Source organism: Astyanax mexicanus, chromosome 4 (genome assembly GCF_023375975.1).
Source record: "Astyanax mexicanus isolate ESR-SI-001 chromosome 4, AstMex3_surface, whole genome shotgun sequence".
NCBI lineage: Eukaryota > Metazoa > Chordata > Actinopteri > Characiformes > Acestrorhamphidae > Astyanax > Astyanax mexicanus.
In genome coordinates this window covers 3,805,337-3,829,076 of record NC_064411.1, presented here as the reverse complement: position 1 = coordinate 3,829,076, position 23,740 = coordinate 3,805,337, and the positions used below count along the sequence as shown (strand labels likewise).

Sequence of the window (23,740 nt, the reverse complement as noted above, 5' to 3'; positions counted from 1 at the left end):
GTGGCGGGACTGCTTCGACCATGTCTTTGAGGGAGGAGAACTGGTGAGCAGTAGGAGGTGAAGAGCTCCGAGTAGTCGTGTTGAGGCAGCAGACTGTAGGTTTCTGCAGCTTAGCAGTGTCCTCCTGTTGCACTGGGGTGGGTGTTGTAGGCCAGAAGTCTGGTGACTGCTGCAGGAAACCGGGGCCTTTGTTCCACCTGCTGTTGTGGCTTAACTCTAGCAGCGTCTTGCCTGCGTGATGTCGTCAGCTGGATTATTGGCCGAATCCACGTACCTCCATGCATGGACATCAGTCAGGTCCTGGATCTCAGCTACTCGTGTCCCGACAAACACTTTATAGCGGCAGGAGTCGGAATGGAGCCAGGTAAGGACTGTGGTGGAATCGGTCCACAGCACGACTTCAATGATGGGCAATGTGAGCTCTCGCTGCAGAAGGGAAGCCAGCTGAGCTCCGTTCAGTGCAGCACACAACTTGAGCCTGGGCATTGACAGCTGCTATTTTGGGGCCACTCGTGATCTTGCAGACAAGAAGGACACCTCCACTTGGCCATCAGGACTCTTTGTTCTCAGGTAGGCTACAGAGCCATAGGCTTTTTCAGAATCATCTGCAAACACATGTAGGTCTCTCTTGCAGCTTGAGATGTCCAGCTCACGACTCACGTAGCACCGGGGTAGATGCTGCAACTCCTCTTCCCATTCCAGCCAGGGTTGCAGCACATCATCAGGAAGTGATGGATCATCCCACTCCCTTCGCTTGTCCCACAAGTGCTGCACTAGGACTTTGGCTCATGTTGTGTAAGGGACAATGAATACCAAGGGATCATACAAGCGGGCCAGGACTCTGTATATGTTCCTCATGGTGGGCATAGGATGGTCCGGCATCTGGTACTTGTACCGCAAGGTATCCGATTGGCAGAGCCAATGGAGCCCTAGAGCTAGCTCCTGTGGGTCAGCACTGGACTCGTTGAGCCATAGCTCGATGCTCTCTGACCTGGCTTCCTTTGGCAAATGGCTGATCGAGTCAGGGACATTACTTGCCCATTGACACAGCTCGAATCCTCCAGATGCCAACAGTGAGGTGATCTTGTCCCCGAACTGTCTAGCTTCGTCCACAGAGGCAAGACTCTGGAGGCAGTTATCCACATAGAATGACTTCTCTATGGCCACCCGAACATCCTCGTCTTGTTGGCTGTGTTCAAAGACATGCTTCTGCAGCGCGAAGGTAGCACAGCAGGGGCTACATGTTGTGCCGAATGGTAAGACTTGCCAGACGTAGGTGTTAGGTGGTTTCTCTATTTCCCTCAGGCGTGCTGTAAGCTCTTCCATTAAGTCCTTTGCTGGAGGGGCTAGCTGCTCCGCTTCCTCTGCTATGGGGGGTGGAGGCAATGGCCAGTCTACGTCATCTCCTGGAGGCAACATATTTGCGCTAGGTTGTGCAGGCGTTGGTGGCCCAAAAGACTGGGACCAATCATTTTCTTGCTTAATAGGACGCAGTGGTGGATGTGGGGCAGACCTCTGAAGAGAAGGAGGAAGGGCAGATGGCGGTCGAGACAGTAAGTGTGGCAGGGCAGCACTGGCGTCGAGACGCCTATGCAGGTCCAACATCTGTTGCTGCATTCTCTGGTTATCATCCACTATTCTATGCAGAAAGGCCATGATATCAAGACCAGCTTCAGTGATGGGCAAACTTCGTGGAACAGCAGGTGACATCACAAGGTTGGTTGGTTGAAGAGCCCAAGTACATTGCTTTCGGTCACCGTTAAGGAAAAAACGTGTTGTTTGTCGAGACTATCGATGAAGACGAAGCTGAACAGGGTTTTGATCTGATTCTTAGAAACCCAATGGTTTCAAAAACCCTCTCCTCCATAGTCTTCGTGTAGAAAATGCTCGCTACTAACCCTAGCATTGCGGCTAACCCTATAAAATTATACTACACCCAGTATTATTACACCCAGGGGCAATACAAAGGTGCCCTCTTTGCATCTATTTTTGGTTTGGGTTTTATTATCCATTAAGGAACCAGTGTAGGCTAATAGTTATTTATATGTAAGGCGACATGTTGTGCCGAATGGTAAGACTTGCCAGACGTAGGTGTTAGGTGGTTTCTCTGTTTCCAGGTTGCGCCACAGAAAGCAAAGCAAGGGCCTGTCTTCGGGGAGTAGCCTCACCTGATGAAACATGCCCTTGATATCGCTACTTACTGCAACGCCATGTTCTCTGAAGCGCAGTAGGACGCCGATCAGGCTGGAGCTCAGAGTAGGGCCTGGCAGCAGCAGTTCGTTCAGGTTGTCTCCCTTGTACACGAATGAACAGAAAGACAATCCTGTTCTTGCCGTTGTGGGACACCATGTGGTGCGGGATGTACCACGATTCTGCTGCACTCTTGAGCTCCTCTTCTGGCACCTTGATTGCGTACCTGGCCTTCTCCAGCTTGTCAATCTCTGCACAGTACGCTGCTGCACACTCTGGATATTTCGAGAGGCGTCTCTCTGTGCTGCAGCATACTCTTCACCCATAAGTCTGCCACAGCGCCAGCATCTGTGGTTAGTCTTGACCCACGCTGTCTTCTGCTCCACAGTGAGCAGCTTGAAGTTAGCACATTGGTCAAGGAAGTGCTGGTTGTGGTTGCAGTAGGGGCAATATGTGGTTTTCTCTGCCTGCTTGGCATTGGAGGTTGGCGGGGCTCCTACTGGGGCATTCTCAGGCTGATCTGTGGTGTGCAAGATGCTAGTGACTTTGGCACCCTTGCTATCTTGGTGATGGCCAGTCCTGGACTTTGTCTTGCTGTCCTCATCATGGTCCCGGGCTCACACATAGACTGCTGCATCTTCAATTCGCAATTGAGCCAGTCAGGGAAGTGCAGGAGGGTTGGTATGGTGACCTGCTGCGGGTACAGGAACCTCTTAAACTCCGCCCTCATGTCCTGTGGCAACTTAGACAGGAGCCGGGATATGTGTGAGCCACAGCAGAGCTCGGTCTGTCCACTCTTCCCAAGCTGATTCAACAGGCCCACCAGTGATCTTACTTGGAGAGCGAACCTCTTGAAGCCTTTGGTGTCGCTGTGTGCAACGCTCTGGGCATCCATCAGGTCCGTGATATGCCTAAGGGCCAGCTGGTGTGCCTGCCCGTAGTGCTCTGTTAGGCTGGCCATAGTATCCGTGTAGGGTTGAGGGGAGTTGGTGTATGAATCGGCAATGAGCAGAGCATCTTCATACTTTAAGTGATCCACCAATATCTGGAACTTGAAACGCTCCGTTGCGTCCCTTGGCAGCAGATTCTCCAATGCATCCTTCAGCCTCGCAAACTCCCTTGGATCGCCTTTAGAGAAAGGAGGGATTTTTGCTTTGGGCCCACGGTACAAAGTCTCCCTTTGGGGTGCAGATATTGGCTCACCAAACTCTGACTCTGATGGCATGTATGGTTGACAATACTCTGGTGTTGGTACCCTGGGTACTGGCAGTGGAGATTGAGGCAGCACAGGGCATGGCTGAATTGGGTGCATTTCCCTCAGGCGTGCTGTAAGCTCTTCCATTAAGTCCTTTGCTGGAGGGGCTAGCTGCTCCGCTTCCTCTGCTATGGGGGGTGGAGGCAATGGCCAGTCTACGTCATCTCCTGGAGGCAACATATTTGCGCTAGGTTGTGCAGGCGTTGGTGGCCCAAAAGACTGGGACCAATCATTTTCTTGCTTAATAGGACGCAGTGGTGGATGTGGGGCAGACCTCTGAAGAGAAGGAGGAAGGGCAGATGGCGGTCGAGACAGTAAGTGTGGCAGGGCAGCACTGGCGTCGAGACGCCTATGCAGGTCCAACATCTGTTGCTGCATTCTCTGGTTATCATCCACTATTCTATGCAGAAAGGCCATGATATCAAGACCAGCTTCAGTGATGGGCAAACTTCGTGGAACAGCAGGTGACATCACAAGGTTGGTTGGTTGAAGAGCCCAAGTACATTGCTTTCGGTCACCGTTAAGGAAAAAACGTGTTGTTTGTCGAGACTATCGATGAAGACGAAGCTGAACAGGGTTTTGATCTGATTCTTAGAAACCCAATGGTTTCAAAAACCCTCTCCTCCATAGTCTTCGTGTAGAAAATGCTCGCTACTAACCCTAGCATTGCGGCTAACCCTATAAAATTATACTACACCCAGTATTATTACACCCAGGGGCAATACAAAGGTGCCCTCTTTGCATCTATTTTTGGTTTGGGTTTTATTATCCATTAAGGAACCAGTGTAGGCTAATAGTTATTTATATGTAAGGCGTTGGAGAACCAACCTCGAGACATCACTTTCAGTGCTGGGACAAGATGGCGCTACACTTACTTAAGAAATGACGTTTAGATTGCTTATTATTCATTCCACAATGAGGTAAAGTAGTTAACATTAGTTACTCTAGCTAGCTAAATCATTCCACACTGAAACGTAGTTGACATTACCAAACATCAGCTAACCTTGCTAGCTAAAACATTCCACACTTATAAAAGTAGTTAACATTAGCTAACCTAGCTAGCTAAATCTTTCCACTTTCAAATAAATTAAACATTAGCTAACCTAGCTAACGCACTTAAATAAAGTAGTTAACATTAGCTGACCTAGCTAGCTGAAACATTCCAAACTGAAATATAGTTAACATTAGCTAACCTAGCTAGCTGAAACATTCCAAACTGAAATATAGTTAACATTAGCTAACCTAGCTAGTTAGATCTTTCCACTTTCAATTAAATTAAACATTAGTTAACCTGGCTAACTACAATATTCCACACTGAAATAAAGTAGTTAAAATGAGCTAACCTAACTAGCTAAATCTTTCCACTTTGAAATAAAGTAAACATTAGCTTACCTAGCTAGCTAAAACATTCCACACTGAAATAAAGTAGTTTAAATTACCTAAAGTAGCTAGCTAAAACATTCCACACTTAAATAAAGTAGTTAACATTACCTAAAGTAGCTAGCTAAAACATTCCACACTTAAATAAAGTAGTTAACATTACCTAAAGTAGCTACCCAGATAGCAAAGGGACTCACGTTGATTCACCGTTGAACCGTCAACAAAGAACCATTGAAACAACGTCGATTTCAGACGTTGATTCAACGCAAATGTGCCCATACTGATCAACGTTGAATCAACGTCGAAAACCGTTTGAAAGCAGACGGCAAATCATCCCCCTTTCAACCATTATATAATCCATCTGATTATTGTCGGTTATGTTTCATAGTTACTGACCGCCAGGGCGGTGCTTAATGTATTCCCTGCCGTGCCCACGGCGAACCGAGAGTTGTATACCAACGAAGTCACTACACGTGACACAGCGTGTGACGCAAGCGGGGTATAAATGCCCCCTGGCACTCGCTGCTCCTCCTCTTTTTCTTCTCGCCCAGAACCGATTGAGTGCAGCTCGCTTCAGAGCTCGGATTCCGACCTCTAGAGCTGTTTTTTCATCATCTTTTTCATCATCTCTTTTCTTCTCCTATTTTGGATTACTCGTCGCCAGTACCCACACGAAGCTTGGGGCTACTGTGCATTTCCCGTCGAAGCTCGAAACCAGTGAGGACTCCCTGGTTCTAACCTAGCTTCAGTACCTGTCCGCTGCCTCAGCTATCGTACGCTCGGTACACCGAGTTCACTTTGACCGCAGCGAAGCGCTCGGCGCTGGGATTAGCCTCAGCTAACGCCCCCACGAGCGGCTATCTACACTGTGGTGTCTTCGCCGGAGCCGACACGGTGAGTACTCTCTCCTTAGCTCTACTAGCGTTACGCCTCGCGAGCTATCTGCCCTAGCTAGCTAGTGCTCGGTACACCGAGTTCATTTAGCCGGCTACGTATCGCTCGACGCCGGGGTTAGCCAGAGGTTAGCGGCCCCACGAGTAGCTATCAGCCGAGCGGCTATCAGCACTGCTGTGTTTTTTTGCCGGAGCCTGACACGGTGAGTACTCTCAACCGTAGCTCTAACTAGCGTAAACTCCTCGTGAGCTATCTGCTTCAGCTAGCTGGTGCTCGGTACACCGAGTGACTTAGCGGGCAGCGAGGCGCTCGACGCCCGAAGCGAACCAGCGGCCACCGCGAGCGGCTGTCCGCCCCTCCCGGAGCCGCGGCCTACCTAGCGCTGCTATGCTATCCTCGATTAGCTGCATGCACTGCCAGGCCGTCCTGGAGCCCGACGACGGACACCGACTGTGCCCGTCGTGCCTGGGCTTGGACCATCTGCGCGAAGCGCTCACTGACCCATGCATCGACTGCGCGATGATTCCCATGGCTATCCGCCACGAGCGGCTAGCGGGCCTGGAAGCACGAAGCGAGGCATCCCTCCCCGCGACAACGCCCAAGGCTCGGGGAAAACGGAGCGCGGATAGCTCGTTAGAGCCACCGCGAAAAAAGAAAGGCTATGGAGCTCTCTCTAACCGTGTGGACTCGGTTGTATCGGAGTTACACCAGCTAAAGAATCTGATCTTAGCTATGAACAGCCAGACACAGGACCGAGCAGGTGAGAGCCCCTCGGTCGAGTTTAAGGAGTCTGTTTCGCCAAGGCGGGAGGCTGAGTTTGACGTTCTCTCAACGGCTGCCTCCAACGCGAACTTCACGCAAGGGTCGGCTCTTGAGCACGAGATGGGGTTCGGATCTTTTCCGACCGATAGCTCTCCTGCACCCCCACACTCCCTGTCTTCGGATGGAGCCAAGGGAAGTGAGGACACACACCCCGCAGCCTCTCGCAGGGCTTCAGTGGAAGAGACGCTTAAGTTAGCCTTAGCCAGGCTAGGCCTGGATACACCAGCAGCAGGGAGCGTACGCTCTAACGCGCTGTTTAAACGCCTGGACGCGGGTGCTTTCGCGGTGCCGCCTTGTCAGGACTTCGTGTCTGAATTCTCGGCTGCCTTTCAGAGCGAAAAGGCAGGTCGGCCGACGGAGACGGCGCGCTTGCTAGCATCCATGGCCGGAGCAGCTGACTATGGACTGGCCTCCATGCCTGCGATCGATCCCTGTGTGGCTTCCACGGTGGTTTCGCCAGACGAAGCGCTACGGCCGGAACCTCGCTGCCCGAGCGCGGAGTGTAGGCGCACGGACGAGCTGGTTGTTAAAATGCACAACTCAGCGACGCGGATGGGGAGACTGCTGAATTCCCTCTGCATCCTGCTCATTGCGCTGCAGAATTCCCCCGCATCCACGGAGGACTCAAATAGCTCGGAGGAGCTTCTGAATCTAGCCCTCTTGACCGCGGGTTACATGACCCACGATACTGGTCGGCTCGTCGCTACGAGCCTGCATGCTCGGCGCCAGGTGTGGCTGGCCCAATCCTCTCTGCCCGAACCTTGCCGAGCTACGCTGCGGTCCGTGCCTCTCAAACCCGGGTCTCTCTTCGGACCAGCAGCCAAGGAAGCCCTGGAACGGCGATCCTCCCTGACGGAGGCTCGAAAGCTGCATAATACCGGGCAACCACAGAGTTTTCGTCGCCCACTACAGCGGGCTCGAGGACACGATAGAGAGAGGCGCTTCGGAGCCGCAGCTCCGCCGCCGCGCCCCGCGGGCCCCACGGTCCCGCAGAGAGCGCCTAGGCGACCCCCCCACCCTTCCAAGCCGCGCGCAGCTGCCACTGCTGACCGCCGCTGACGTGCTACAGCCGGTGACGCTGTTGCTCTCACCATCACATTTGGCCTACTGGACAAAGATGGTCTCAGACCCGTGGGCTCTGAGCACCATGACAGTGGGTTACAGACTGCAGTTTCGCCGCCGGCCACCAGTATGTTCTCGCCCTACGGTGACCAAAGTTCGGGATCCCGTTCGGGCTGCAAGCCTCTCCCAGGAGATAGGCTCCCTGCTGGCCAGAGGAGCCATAGAGTTAGTAGACCCTCAAGTTCACCCCGAGGGGTTCTACTCAATTTATTTTGTTGTTCCGAAGAAAGACGGCGGTTTGAGACCGATCTTAGATCTCCGTCGCCTGAACAAATTTTTGAAAGTTCTTCCGTTCCGGATGTTACATACCGCGACTGTTCTCCACGCGGTTTCCGAAGCGGAGTGGTTCACCCTAGTGGATCTCAAAGACGCCTACTTTCACGTTCCAATCGTTCCAGAACACAGACGGTTTCTCAGGTTCGCCTTCCGAGACAAGGTATTCCAGTTCAGAGTGCTACCGTTCGGCCTTTCACTGGCACCAAGGGTGTTCACGAGATGTATGCGGGCGGCCCTGTCCCCCCTTATGGCTCAGGGGCTGAAAATCTTGCCCTATCTAGACGACTGGCTGCTGTGTGCCCCCTCGGAGCAGAGGGCTCACACAGACACACTCAGATTACTGCAGCACACGCAAGCGCTGGGGCTCGCGGTGAACTGGAACAAGAGTGTTTTAATTCCTGCTCAGTCCATAACCTTTTTAGGCATGGTCTTGGATTCACGTCGCATGTTGGCCACCCTGCCTTCAGCTCGCGCTGCGGCTATACTATCGGCCATTTACAGCCTCAGGTGGGGCGCCAAGGTGCAGTATGTGAGGCTTTTGCGACTACAAGGTCTTCTCACCGCCGCTGCGCAGGTGGTGGCACTGGGGAAGCTCCACATCCGACCATTTCAAATGTGGCTCATCAGTCTGAAACTGGATGCGGCACGGCACAGGCACACACGCGTTCGCATTACCAGCGAGTGCTTGGCTGCCCTCGATGTTTGGAACTCTGCACCCTTCCTGCTGTCAGGGGTAACGATGGGCCAGATTCCTTCTCGCAGAGAAGTGATCACTACAGACGCGTCAGCCACAGGCTGGGGGGCTGTCTGGAACCACAGCGCAGTGCAGGGTGTTTGGTCCATGCGGCAGGCGCGAGACCACATCAACATCCTGGAGTTACGTGCCATAGTGCTCGCCCTGAGACATTTTCTCCCGGTGCTCCGCGGCAGACATATCTTGGTGAGATCGGACAATGTGTCAGCAGTCTATCATGTAAACCACTTCGGCGGAACACGGTCCCGCAGGCTATTAATGCTGGCACAAGAACTCTGGACGTGGGCTCACCCCAGAGTGTTATCTCTGAGAGCATCTCATGTGACAGGCGCCACCAATGTCACGGCGGATGCGCTATCTCGCCGTTCTCTTCACCCAGGCCGATGGAAGCTACACCCGCGTGTGGTACAGCTGGTGTGGGAACGGTTCGGGGAGGCTCGAGTAGACCTCTTTGCCTCTCCAGACACGACACACTGCCCTCTCTGGTTTTCGGAGATGGCACTATACAGCCCATTGGGCCAGGATGCCCTGGCTCACAGCTGGCCGAGAACTCTGCTCTATGCCTTTCCCCCTTTGCCTCTGATTCCGGCTGTATTGGACAGAGTACGCCTGGAACAGCATCGGGTCCTCTTGGTGGCCCCGAAGTGGCCGTATCAAGCATGGTTTCCAACGCTGCTGTCATTACTCCATGGGGTTCCATGGGAACTTCCGTGTCGAGCAGACCTGCTTTCACAGCTGAACGGACAGGTGTGGCACCCACGTCCGGAGCAATTCCGGCTATGGCTGTGGCCCTTAGGCCCACCAGCACATTAGACTCGTGCACGGCCCAGGTCAGACGCACGATCGATAATGCTAGAGCTCCTTCTACGCGGGCTCTATACGAGGGCAGGTGGAAGGCTTTTGAAGCTTGGTGTATTAACCAAGGTGTGGTACCACACCTCTGCACACTACAGACTGTCTTGTCCTTTCTCCAGACGCTACTGGAGGAAGGCAGGGCCGCTTCGACGCTCAGGGTATACGTGGCGGCCTTAGCCTGTCACGTGATGCCGGCAGACGGTACTTCCTTGGGCTCTCATAAGCTTGTGACTGCCTTTTTGAAGGGAGCTAAGAGACTGGCTCCCCCTCGTAAGCCGCGGTACCCCCCCTGGGATCTTCCGCTAGTCTTGAACGCTCTCTGCAAGGCTCCTTTTGAACCGCTAGAGCGGGCAGAGCTGAAATGGATCTCTCTAAAGGCTGCTTTCCTGTTGGCTGTTTGCACAGCAAAGCGGAGCTGTGAGCTGCATGCGCTGTCTATCAGCCCCCTGTGTTTACAGTGGGGCTTGGATGATTGCAGTGTGAAACTGAGGCCGAACGCTGCGTTTCTGCCTAAGGTGTTGAATCCTGCTTTTGTGAACCAAACCATTGATCTTCCAGCCTATGGGGACGATTCTGATACCAGGAGGCTGAAGTTATGCCCTGTAAGAGCTCTACGGGCATATGTTTCTGCTACGACGGCTGTTCGTCAAACGGACCAGCTGTTTGTATGTTTTTCTGCTGCAAAGTTGGGGAAACCACTTTCGAAGCAACGGCTATCCCACTGGCTTGTGGAGGTTATTCAGGGGGCCTACAGGGCTGCAGATCGCCCTTTGCCTGCCCCGACTACAGGACATTCTGTCAGAGGCATCGCCACATCTTGGGCTGCGCTTCAAGGAGTGTCTCTACTAGAGATTTGTGCAGCGGCCACATGGTCGTCACCATGCACCTTCTCTCGTTACTACAGTGTGAACGTGGCAGCCGCCGAGGGCTTATCTACGGCGGTTCTGTCTGGAATCTCCTCGTGACATCGCTGGTATGCATCATCCACATTAAGCACCGCCCTGGCGGTCAGTAACTATGAAACATAACGCTAGTTACGTATGTAACTGTGGTTATGTGAATAGTGGATGACCGCCAGGGTTCTTGGTCACTCGGATTGCGAGAAGAACCAAGTTTTGAGGAGGAGCAGCGAGTGCCAGGGGGCATTTATACCCCGCTTGCGTCACACGCTGTGTCACGTGTAGTGACTTCGTTGGTATACAACTCTCGGTTCGCCGTGGGCACGGCAGGGAATACATTAAGCACCGCCCTGGCGGTCATCCACTATTCACATAACCACAGTTACATACGTAACTAGCGTTTTGGTTGTTTTTTCGACGTAAAATAATTCCTGCAACAGGAATATAATAATACTACTACTTCTAATAATAATAATAATAATGATAATATTAATAATATTATCATTATTATATGTTGTTAATTATAGTATTGTTGCTGTTATTGTTATTTTTTTACTATGATTATTAATAACAATAATAACAATGATATTATTGTTATTATTATTAATATTATTATTATTAATATTACTAACAGTTACAACAACAATGGTAATATTATTATTATTAATATGAATAATAATAGTAACAATAATAATAACAGTAATAATAAAAATGAACAACACCAACAGATCTAACAATGCAATGATGTTTAATTATAAACCATAAAAATACATGTAAAAATAATGGAGCATAAACATAAATTATACTTAGAATGTATGTGTGCGTGTGTGTTTATTAATTATGGAAAATATGAATTCATTTATTAATTAATTGTGAACTATAAACACAAAACAAAAAAGATGGTGTCCACGTGGCTGCTGCTGGACCTAAACAAAAGAAATATAAATGGAAAATATAAAGTGTTAGTATACGGAGTTTACTTTTCACATACGAATCAAACCAAAACAATGTAGCAAACCTGTTATTATTTATTCCGCGGAACACCGCCTTCCCTTATATTATTCCTCTGGTGCACACTTAAGCCACTTTTTAATGGTGTCTGGGAACTGAAGCTGAGTGCTCCCAGGGAGTTGTTTCTGGAGATCAGCTGTAAAAGCAACAAAAAACAAACAAAACATTTTCGTGGGGCTGTGTTCAGAGTTGTATTACAGTGAAAGTTAATACCAGTTTGCCAGGCATTTAAGCAGTGGGAATTTGGCATGTTTCACTTATCCTCAATTCAGAGCAATGCCATTTAAGCACGTTTTCTTAAATCACGTCCCATTAGGCCACTGCCTAAATGTGAGAACACCCTATTTCACCCTATTTTTTGTTAATGTTACCAACAAATAAATATATTGCGGTTCATCGCTAAATAGGTATGAAAAATACGAAGTAAACTATCATAATAAATAAATAAATAAATGAATAAATGTAGATTGCTAGATTACATGAAAACTTAAAATGGGGAAATAAAAAGCATATAAAATGATATATAACATAATTAAACAGTATATACACATAAAATTCAGTGTTGCGCGTGAACTAGTTCAAAAGAACGCGTTCATTGAAAACGTTCATTTTTTCGTGAACACAACACATTTTTTAATAAAGAACTTGAACGTGAATTATTTCACATTATGTGTCATGAACGGCAGACATCACTGTAAATGAACGTTGGAATTTATTTTCCATTGAAAACTTAGTGACATCTGTTTTCTCTTTTGAAACGCAACTAGAGAAAGTTCCTCCCTCCTGTATTCTGCTGTTGCCAGCCCGACCCAGCCTGAGCCCGTGCACGTTCTGCCAGACCTGACCCGACCCATATACTGTTACTATGAGCCCGAAACCCAATTAAACCCGACATTTTTTCTTATTAAGTAGAGCGTTAAAAAAATTTGCTTTTTAAAAACACTTTCGGGCTGTTTGAATAAGCGAAATCTGCACGATTACAGCTCAAAATGTGGATTACTCGGTGCGCTGCGCACCTCGCAGGATCGCGGAAGATAATGGGAGAAGAAATGATAAAGTACAGTACATCTCAGAATTATAGTTAAAAGGTCAGTTTTGAGCTCTATACTTACTAAATTCATGTCGGATTTAGATTGGGCTCAGGGTCGGGTCCAGCAGAAAGTGCGGGCTCGGGTCTGGCTGGAAGTTTTGGACCGATGAACTTTACTGCCTATGGGCTTGCTCTCTGCACCCCATAAAAAAATCACAGTGTCTGGTTTAAAATATTTAGGTAGGCTATTAAATTAATAAATCAATATTCATTAAAAAGATCAGTGAGAAGTTCTGTATGCTAAATGACAAAGAAGTTAGCAACAAGCTAGAAACTAATAAGCTAATAACATTTAATAATAAATACAAATTAAAAAACAAAAAAATAACTAACTAAACTATGCTCATAATAATGAAAAAATATATAACCTAACGAATTCCAAAAGATAAAAATGAAATAGTGAAGCAGTAAGAACAAAAAAACAAACAAAAAAAACAATAATATTAGTAAAACAAAAAAAAACAAATATCCCAAAGTAAATTAGTCTGGGCGACTAATCCAAACAAAGAAATAACCAAAAAAAAAAAAAAAAAAAAGAAATGAACACAAATAACAATTTAACAGCCACTAAAGTGGTACTAATCTCAAAGCAGCAGCTTAACATCCACAATAAACAGCTTCTTAAAGACCAGAGAGCGGATACACGCTATGAGCACGCCGCATGGATGCGGCACTTTGCGGTACTATCAACAACTAACTTGAATTGGCTCCAGTCCATACCTCTGACTTTCCTTCACATTGGGTCAAATTTAGCTCACATGATGTAATTTGTCTCCTCACTTCAGAAGGCTTTATTTTCTTGGAGTAGTAGCTACACACAGCGCTGAAAGTCAATGTGTGCGCACTGCACAGGCCAGAGCTGCGTGATTACTACATTCTAACTTTTTTTTTTCAGAAACACAGTTTGATGTGTTACTTTGCTATATTATGATGATCACACCACAGCTTTATATAAATAAAAATAGCATTAAAAAACAGACGCCTACATCATGGACCTTTTTTTTTTGAGCCTGAGGGCTCGGGCAGAGAATCTAAACTCTATTTGATACACACACATATGTATATATAATATCATATATATTATATTTCATATTATATATTCTTTTTTTAATTAAATGCTGGTAGATATAATTGCACTAAGTATAGAACTGGTCTACCTTGTCTGTACTGCTGCAAGTTTCATCACCTGGTAAGAAACCCACAATTGCAGTGTCATGAGCAAATGTTTACAATGAGCAATTTTAAAGAAAATATAGTGATTTCTCGCTTGTAGTGTGAAAAAAAGTATTTATTTGAATATTTCACGAAAAAAGTAAAATTAACTGAACTTTGAACTAGTTTAGAATTAAAATTGTGAACTTTGAGCATGTATGAACTGAACTAGTTCAACTGGCACAACACTGATAAAATTGCATGTTAAATAGATCCCACTTGCTTTACTAAATGTATTATTATGTTTATGTTAACTTGTGTATTTCACTTGTAGTTTATTAAAATTTTATTTGTATTAGCTGTTTTTTTAAACTAAAGGTGCTATATACAATAATAATAATAACAATAATAATAATAATAATAATAATAATAATAATAATAATAATAATAACAATTGATATTATTATTATTGCGGTTGTAATTAGTATACTAATTATTATTGTTGTAATTAATTATTGTAATTTATATTATTATTGTTATTATTATTATTTTCAAATATAAAAAATATAACAGCGAATTTCAGTTACATAATAGGTAAGTGAAATAAAACTAATTTATGTTTAGTCGTAGTGCTTTTCTCTTTTAATTTTTTATTTCCAAACAGCAAGAATGAGAATAAGCATCTGACAAATTCTCAAACAGCAGAATTATGTTAAGCTACAATTATTAAGTCTGTGTATTAATTCAATTCAACTCCTTGTAAATGTCAAAAAATATAGCTTATCTTGTGTGGCTGTTGACTGTTGAAGTGGTTTTAATCAGTCAGTGGCGCACCTGTGTTTCCTGTCGCCAAGTTTGAAACAGGACAGAGAAAGACAGACAGACAGAGTGTGTGTGTGTGTGTTTAGGCTACTATGGACTGTGTTCATTTCCATATGTGCTTCTTTTTATTTTCATTTTGACATCATGTAAAAAAAAAATAATGCGTGGGAACGTTCTCTCCCTCTGCGCTTCCTAAACTGCAGCCCAAGCGATTAAAACTACATTTTCCTCAAAATACTACGACTTTATTCTCGTAATATTACAAATTTAATTTAAGTATTACTTTATATAAAGCCAGGTTGACCATCCTTAAGCAGTCCTATTGCGCACAACCCCTGAGAGCTGCTTGCTATCTGAGCCCTTGTGGCCAGGCCTTAATGGCTACGATATAATTATGTCTTTCGGACATTTTGTATCTCGTTCCCTCATTTCGCACTCCTGGGCGCGCGAAATGATCCTGTACCCGAGTCTGGAGTGCTGGCGATGCTTCGTGGCACTGTTTCTCTGCGTTATTGAGACCAAAGGAACATACAGTCAATTCCAGTCATAAATAATGGAAATAAAGCCTTTACTGATGCAGGCTTTGTTTTGTATAAAACAAATCAAGATATACTGTGAAGTATGCGTGTCAAAGTTATGATCTCTGTGGAATTGTTTATTTCTATTATAGTTAATTTCTCAATAACTATTTAGTAATATAGGGCCAAAATGTATTCATTGAATAAAAATAATTGATATAAAACTATTCCTAATAATTCCCAGCAGATGGTCTACCTTATGAAGCACTCCTATAACTGTACTCCCAACCATGAACTACGTTTAGTATTAGACATCGTAATCATTAACATCAATTTCCTGAAAAGTAAGTCCGTTCATTTAGAGTTTGGGTGGTGTTATGAGCTATTGTATTTGAGTAATATGCAGTATGTACGAAAAAACCTGTTGCAGATGTAATCTCTTTTAGGCCCTGTAGTCAGTCCTTCGTTATTTCCTTTTTTAAAACTGATGAAAATATGTCACTACAAATAGGGCCCAGAGAGAGAGACAGAGACAGACAGAGAGAGAGATAGAGTGTGTGTGTCTGTGTGTGTGTGTTTGAGAGAGTGAGTGAGAGAGAGACAGCGATAAAGAGTGTGTGTGTGCGTGTGTTTGTGTCACGAAGGAGGGAGGGATGGACGTAAGTGCAATATATATTTATTTAAACATACAAGATAAAATAAAACAATAAACAAAACGCGGGTAACGCAAAAACAAGGCTAGGATGATATAAACTAGAAACACAGACTAAGAAACTAAGACAAGGAAACATACGGGTAGCAAGGATACATACTGGATACTGGATACAAAGGATACTGGATACAAGATACAAAAGACAAAATACAAAAGACTCGACACTGAACATTCAAACAGAGGGGCTTAAATACAGGAGGGGAGTGAGAAACACCTGGGCTTGGATGACGAGGGGGCGGGGTTACAAACAGGACACAGGTGAGAACACTAATGGTTAGGACGGGACTAGGGCGGGGCTAGGGCGGAAACAGGTACAAAAAACTCAACACAAGCACATGGCAGGGAACACATGACAGGTAAACAGAGGGGCAGGAGCACTAGGGAACAAACGAGGGAGAAACATAACACAGACATGGGCTAAGGTGTAACATTACCCCCCCTCAACGGCGCCACTACCAGAGGCGCCGAGAGAGAGGGAACAGGGACTGGACAAAAGACTGGACAGGGGGCAGAGACTGAACAAACGACCTAACAGGAGACGGAGACTGGACAGGGAACGGAGACTGGGACTTGACAGGGGGCTCAGACTGAACAAACGACCTAACAGGGGACTGAGACTGGACAGGGGACAGAACAGGAGACGGAGACTGGACAGGGAACGGAGACTGGGACTGGACAGGGGGCTCAGACTGAACAAACGACTGGACTGGGGACTGAGACTGGACAGGGGACAAGGACTTGACAAAAGACTGGACACGGGGCTTACACTGGACAGAGGGCTGAGACTGGACAGAGGACAAGGACTGGACCAAAGACTGTACAGGGGGCTTAGACGGGACAGAGGGTTGGACACTAGACAGGAATGGAGACTGGACAGGGGGTTGAAACACAGACTGGACAGTGGCCGGGAACTGGGACTGGATAAGACTGGGCAGGGAAACTGGGACAATTACATGGACAGGGACGGACACAAACACAGTGACAGGGACGGGAACAGGAAAACCACCGGGGACAGGAATGGGAACAAACACAGACACCGGGACCAGGACAGGGAGAGACACGGGAACAAACATTGGTGGGTGCCCAGGACTGGCGAAAGTCTGTACGGAAGTCCAAGGAGCCAGCCTGGGCACAGTTCTGGGGGCAAAGACAGGGGGCCTTGGGGCAGGCCTGGGGGTATACAAAGTTCTGGGAGTGGGCACAGGGTCAGAGGCGGCCGGAGCCGCGGGCACAGGGTCAGAGGCGGCCGGAGCCGCGGGCACAGGGTCAGAGACGGCCGGAGCCGCGGGCACAGGGTCAGAGGCGGCCGGAGCCGCGGGCACAGGGTCAGAGGCGGCCGGAGCCGCGGGCACAGGGTCAGAGGCGGCCGGAGCCGCGGGCACAGGGTCAGAGGCGGCCGGAGCCGCGGGCACAGGGTCAGAGGCGGCCGGAGCCGCGGGCACAGGGTCAGAGGCGGCCGGAGCCGCGGGCACAGGGTCAGAGGCGGCCGGAGCCGCGGGCACAGGGTCAGAGGCGGCCGGAGCCGCGGGCACAGGGTCTGGAGCAGTGGGTACCACGTGGGCGGCAGGCACTGCTGGTGCTGGAGCAGCGGCAGCTGCTGGAGCTGGAGCTGAGGCTGGAGCAGCGGGAGCTGCTGGAGCTGGAGCTGAGGCTGGAGCAGCGGGAGCTGCTGGCGCTGGAGCTGAGGCTGGAGCAGCGGGAGCTGCTGGCGCTGGAGCTGAGGCTGGAGCAGCGGGAGCTGCTGGCGCTGGAGCTGAGGCTGGAGCAGCGGGAGCTGCTGGCGCTGGAGCTGGAGCTGAAGCTGGAGCAGCGGGAGCTGCTGGCGCTGGAGCTGAGGCTGGAGCAGCGGGAGCTGCTGGCGCTGGAGCTGAGGCTGGAGCAGCGGGAGCTGCTGGAGCTGGAGCTGAGGCTAGAGCAGCGGGAGCTGCTGGAGCTGGAGCTGAGGCTGGAGCAGCGGGAGCTGCTGGAGCTGGAGCTGAGGCTGGAGCAGCGGGAGCTGCTGGCGCTGGAGCTGAGGCTGGAGCAGCGGGAGCTGCTGGCGCTGGAGCTGAGGCTGGAGCAGCGGGAGCTGCTGGCGCTGGAGCTGAGGCTGGAGCAGCGGGAGCTGCTGGAGCTGGAGCTGAGGCTAGAGCAGCGGGAGCTGCTGGAGCTGGAGCTGAGGCTGGAGCAGCGGGAGCTGCTGGAGCTGGAGCTGAGGCTGGAGCAGCGGGAGCTGCTGGCGCTGGAGCTGAGGCTGGAGCAGTGGGAGCTGCTGGCGCTGGAGCTGAGGCTGGAGCAGCGGGAGCTGCTGGCGCTGGAGCTGAGGCTGGAGCAGCGGGAGCTGCTGGCGCTGGAGCTGAGGCTGGAGCAGCGGGAGCTGCTGGCGCTGGAGCTGAGGCTGGAGCAGCGGGAGCTGCTGGAGCTGGAGCTGTGGCAGCAGGTGCTGGAGCTGGAGCTGTGGCAGCAGGTGCTGGAGCTGGAGCTGTGGCAGCAGGTGCTGGAGCTGGAGCTGTGGCAGCAGGTGCTGGAGCTGGAGCTGTGGCAGCAGGTGCTGGAGCTGGAGCTGTGGCAGCAGGTGCTGGAGCTGGAGCTGTGGCAGCGGAAGCAGCTGGTGCTTGAGCAGGCGCGGCGGGTGCAGCTTGAGCAGGCGCGGCGGGTGCGGCTTGAGCAGGCGCGGCGGGTGCGGCTTGAGCAGGCGCGGCGGGTGCGGCTTGAGCAGGCGCGGCGGGTGCGGCTTGAGCAGGCGCGGCGGGTGCGGCTTGAGCAGGCGCGGCGGGTGCGGCTTGAGCAGGCGCGGCGGGTGCGGCTTGAGCAGGCGCGGCGGGTCTAGGAGCTCGTGACCTGGGAGTAGGCACAGGAGCAGAGGCTGGACCCCCAGGCACAAGAACTGGGGTAACAGCAGGCACAGAGTCAGAGGCGGCCGGGGCCGCGGGAACTGGGTCAGAGGCGGCCGGGGCCGCGGGAACTGGGTCAGAGACGGCCGGGGTCGCGGGAACTGGGTCAGAGGCGGCCGGGGCCGCGGGAACTGGGTCAGAGGCGGCCGGGGCCGCGGGCACAGAGTCAAAGGCGGCCGGAGCCGCAGGCAGCGCTGATTCAGAGGCGGCGGGAGCCGCGGGCAGCGCTGATCCAGAGGCGGTGGGTCCTGCTGGCGAAGAAGCCGCTTCAGCGGGAGCTGAGAGTGCGGCTGCCGCCAAGATCCGGACAGGAGCCGCAGACTCAGCAGTGGGCGTGGCTGAAAACACCGGACCGGAGCTTGCTTCCGGAGCAGGAGTCGAAAACCCGGAATCCAGCCGGGCTGTACAGCTGGGATCCGGCCGAGCTTGAGAGCTGGTAGGCGGCCGGGCTTGAGAGCTGGAAGGCGGCCGGGCTTGAGAGCTGGAAGGCGGCCGGGCTTGAGAGCTGGAAGGCGGCCGGGCTTGAGAGCTGGAAGGCGGCCGGGCTTGAGAGCGCGGTGGAGTTAGCAGGCTAGCTAGCTTAGCTGTAGCTGGGCTGACGAGCTCCAAGCCAAGGAGAGGCGCCGGGAGCGGTTCATCTCCCCGAATTTGCTCGGCGAGGAACCGCAGATATTCGAGGTCCGCCTTCCTCGTAGCCTGCCACCTTGCTACGTCCATATTTTAGGTCGAGTCTTATGTCACGAAGGAGGGAGGGATGGACGTAAGTGCAATATATATTTATTTAAACATACAAGATAAAATAAAACAATAAACAAAACGCGGGTAACGCAAAAACAAGGCTAGGATGATATAAACTAGAAACACAGACTAAGAAACTAAGACAAGGAAACATACGGGTAGCAAGGATACATACTGGATACTGGATACAAAGGATACTGGATACAAGATACAAAAGACAAAATACAAAAGACTCGACACTGAACATTCAAACAGAGGGGCTTAAATACAGGAGGGGAGTGAGAAACACCTGGGCTTGGATGACGAGGGGGCGGGGTTACAAACAGGACACAGGTGAGAACACTAATGGTTAGGACGGGACTAGGGCGGGGCTAGGGCGGAAACAGGTACAAAAAACTCAACACAAGCACATGGCAGGGAACACATGACAGGTAAACAGAGGGGCAGGAGCACTAGGGAACAAACGAGGGAGAAACATAACACAGACATGGGCTAAGGTGTAACAGTTTGAGAGAGTGAGAGAGACAGACAAACAGAGAGTGTGTGAGAGAAATTGAGAGACACAGATAGACAGAGGGAGAGAGAGAGAGAGAGAGACAGAAAGATAGAGGGAGAGAGAGATACAGACACGATCAGGATATGTATACATGCTATTTATTGTTATTTCTTGTTTTGTTTTTTTAGTTTGGCCTTTATCTCGCCTTTACCATTCAGCAATGTAACATTTTCCACTGCCGTATTTTGAACTTGTATGCGGAATAAAAGCGAAATATAAACAGGTTTTACCTATAAAGGACTAAAATTACATTTAGGCTATTATGAACTGTGTTCATTTATATGTGCTGCTTTTTATTTCATTTTGTTAGCCAGTTAAATATAACTTTTGGACGGACGTAGTGATAGGACCTGAGTTTTTAAGTTATACGCCGTTGTAATTTGCATATAATTTGCGTGTGTTGAAGACCTCTGCAGTAAGGCATGGATATTGAATTGATTGTTTTCCAAGATAATAGAGTCAGGTTCAGGTGTGACAGTAAGGTTAAAAATGCGATTTTATTGCCCACATTAGGCCCCTAAAACTATATCTTGTATATTTAAAACTATTGTATGCCATTAAGAACGGTTTCTAAACACTTTTGACATACATACATATTTAACCGCGCCCCCTTTTAAACCGACCAATCACAAACCCTGTCTTTTTAGTAGGCCTCCAATGACTGCTTAATAACTGTTGCTATCCCTATTACATCAGTGGGCAGAAATGAACCTAATAACTTGGAGGAAAAAACGCACGCCATGAAGACCGAAGAATATTGTCTTCTACACAATGCAAAGACAGACATCGTAATCATAAACATCAACTTCCTGAAAAGTAAGTCCGTTCATTTAGAGTTTGGGTGGTGTTATGAGCTATTGTATTTGAGTAATATGCAGTATGTACGAAAACACCTGTTGCAGATGTAATCTCTTTTAGGCCCTGTAGTCAGTCCTTCGTTATTTCCTTTTTTAAAACTGTGTCACTAGAATACCACAAAGCAAACATTCGTTCTCCTGTTACAAATTATAGCTATTATAGTTATAGTTATTATATCAACTATATAGAAATTAATGTTCAGATTTGCTATAGGTATAGATTTGCTATATATGAGTAAATATATATATATACTTTCAGTAGTTGCCTATATAGATGTTTTTGGGTTGATTGCACTGAAAGAAAAAGAGGCATTTACATTTAAGATGCAAAAATATTTCATGGTGTGTCGCTGTTGAGACAAATTTAATGTAGGTAGTTCAGTTTTATTTTGATTTTGGTTGGTTATGAATGTGGGTGTGTTTGTTTATGTGCAGGTGCATTAACTTACCAGACATTACATCGTGAAGTGCTGTGTCTTTAAATGCCCTTTTGTGTCCTTTGCCAGCCCAGTTCATCTGGCTTGCCAGGCTGTTTGTAAGGGCACATGCCAACATGCGCCTCACAAGAATGTCTTGCGTGTGTCCTCCAGTGATGGCAAAGTAAGACACCTGACAGGAGAAAAACAGAAGATGACTAATAAGGCAAGTATCAACAGGAACAGGTTATGTCCAAGTAAAGGCCATGTATTGGTGTGTCTAATAAATTAATCAAACAAAATAAAAGCAATGGGTTACTTGCTGGCCAGGGTAAACCGATAACATTTTAATATTTGTTAAACAGTCTTTTACATGTTGCATACAGTTGCAAACGGCAGTGTGGCGTACTTAAACTTTTTAAAATTGGGAAGTAGTATACTCAGCTTATGTAGCTAATCAAACACAGCCCAATATTTTGGCTAAGTTAGTTATCTGAGTGCTGCAAAGGGGTAAAACATTTTTGCATGGTCTCAGAGTTTAAATACCAAATTTAGGTAATTTAGGTAATTTTTCATGCTTTATAAATTGTTTGATTATTTAGAATTTTTGCTCAGCACAAGTGGGTTACTCTAACCATTTGTCTAAAGATATAAAAACAAAAGTAATCCACAAGAATACAATAAGATACTCTACAGTTTCAGCTTGCATTTTCTACACTACATAAAGTAGTATAACGGTCAAGATGAGATTGAGAAAACTGAGAAGTGCAAAGGCAAGTCAAACCGCAATGGATTTCACAAAATGCTAGAAATTCCTGGAAGCAAATGTCAGACTCTTTGTTGCAGTCTACAGCTGAAAAAGTTGTTGCCGAAAAGTGAACATTTTAAATCTACCTTTAAAAAGCTGTGCATTCATGATAACTCAAGAACGTTTCTAATGACACATTATAACATCCAATAACCATTTTAAAATGATATTTTCTTAAAAATTACTACAGATACTTACATTGTCTTAGGCAATTGTTCATAACCAAGCTTTCTGCCAAAAGGAGTGTTAGTAAGTATTGACCTTGTAAGACATATGTATGTAATGGTCACAGTGACAGTGACCATTATAGAACACAGAAAAGGCTTTTTTTTTAGAACTGTTGCATAAAACAGTAACACAATGTAACTCATGATAGCACATTCCATTGATCAAGTAGTTAATAGTGGAATGTATGTATGCCTAATTAATATTTTACCTAATTTAATTAATTCCATATTATCAATCATCAATCATAATCAATATTTTGAATGTGATTTAAATCTGAATCTATACTTCATAAAAAGTTTAAATACAATTTCTAACTGTTTTCATGTAAATCCATACCATAATCAGATCATAAAGTGAGCATAAAGTGATTTTTTTTTGTACATTCTTACAGACTCAATACTACAAGTATAATTTAAAAAAAAGTACCATCTTTTGACGTTCCTCTGGGTTTTTGAGGATGATCTCCGCCTGATCCAGTTCTGCCATGGTTCCAAGGGGTAACCTAATGACTGAAGGTGAGGTCCTTTCTGTGTTTTGACTAACTAGGTCTCTCCTGAGGGCTTTTACCTCCTGGGTGAGTTTTTTAATTCTTCTTTTGTCTCTCTGTTTTCTTCTAGTGTTTGTGCAAGCATTTGCAAAACTTTGCTCAGTCCCATGTCTGCAAAACACATTTTTGTAAGAAAATGAATACTAGAAAAAGCAGAAACAGCATTAAAGTGTATGCAGACAATGTTGAAATGTACCTCTGAGCAACTGATGGGGCTGAGGTTGTACATCTGGAAGACATATAAAACATGTTTCATGCCACGGTATTAAGATTTCAAAGTGTCAAAACATGCACTAGCAAATCTCTTTATTATGGTACCACATTATATTTTAAATAGCATGAAGTGTGTATGTTTAACATATTGATGTTAGATGTAATAATATGTTCAGAGGACAACTGACCTGCAGAAGTGTGAGGGAACTCTGAGGGAAGTGTGGGGGAATTTTGATAGCCTGAAAGAACAACAAATGCAAAGTAAGTGCTCAAAATTAAATTAATATGTGCAACATATTAGGTATTGTTAATGTCTAATAATTCAATTGTGAAATTATGATTTCTACCATGAAAGTTATCCTCAGGCCAAGTGTGGTTCAGTGCTTCAGCTGCTGTTTTGTAATTTTGATAGAGATCTGTAATGATAAATTAGCATTTTGTGTTAATCATGTAATTTTCTGTATATTTATTGTGACAGTTTCACAAGATAGATTTTTGTCTTTGAATGCATACAATACAATACAATGAATTAAAAATATGTAAAATTCATGAGGAAAATCCTCAGGTCCTTTCACATGTTTCACATTTTGTCATGTGGCAGCCTTGAAATGCTGTGTTCCCACATCATTTCACACGCGATACCCCATAATTAAAATGTGAACACAGAATTTTTACAGACATTTTAGCAAATTGAATAAAAATTAAATGAAATTAAATTTCAGATTGCACATTTTCATAATCTTTTTCTCTGA

General features: G+C 47.3%; 3 protein-coding genes across 3 annotated transcripts in view; 2 read left to right on the top strand and 1 right to left on the bottom strand.

The window, feature by feature from the left end:
- The window catches only part of LOC125801347 (zinc finger protein 271-like), a 773,213-nt gene that overhangs the window by 6,934 nt on the left and 742,539 nt on the right, over nucleotides 1-23,740 (top strand). The gene's annotated exons all lie outside the window — the stretch shown is intronic.
- The window catches only part of LOC125801401 (gastrula zinc finger protein XlCGF7.1-like), a 129,786-nt gene that overhangs the window by 74,466 nt on the left and 31,580 nt on the right, over nucleotides 1-23,740 (top strand). The window lies entirely within an intron of this gene.
- Nucleotides 15,680-17,324, bottom strand: LOC125801541 (putative uncharacterized protein DDB_G0290521). Its single transcript, XM_049478363.1, has 2 exons — nucleotides 16,353-17,324; nucleotides 15,680-16,280 (listed from the first exon to the last, which is right to left on the bottom strand). The coding sequence occupies exons 1-2, from the start codon at nucleotides 16,823-16,825 to the stop codon at nucleotides 16,205-16,207; spliced, it is 549 nt and encodes a 182-aa protein (XP_049334320.1). The 5' UTR covers nucleotides 16,826-17,324; the 3' UTR covers nucleotides 15,680-16,204.

Bases quoted from the DNA above. Each gene is read 5' to 3' on its own strand.
- LOC125801541 (XM_049478363.1), bottom strand. From the start codon at position 16,825: ATGTTTGTTCCCGTGTCTCTCCCTGTCCTGGTCCCGGTGTCTGTGTTT. The intron at 16,281-16,352 runs GTCGTTTGTTCA...GTCTCCTGTTAG, and splicing joins CAGTCTCAGTCCCCTGTTAG to GTCGTTTGTTCAGTCTCTGC.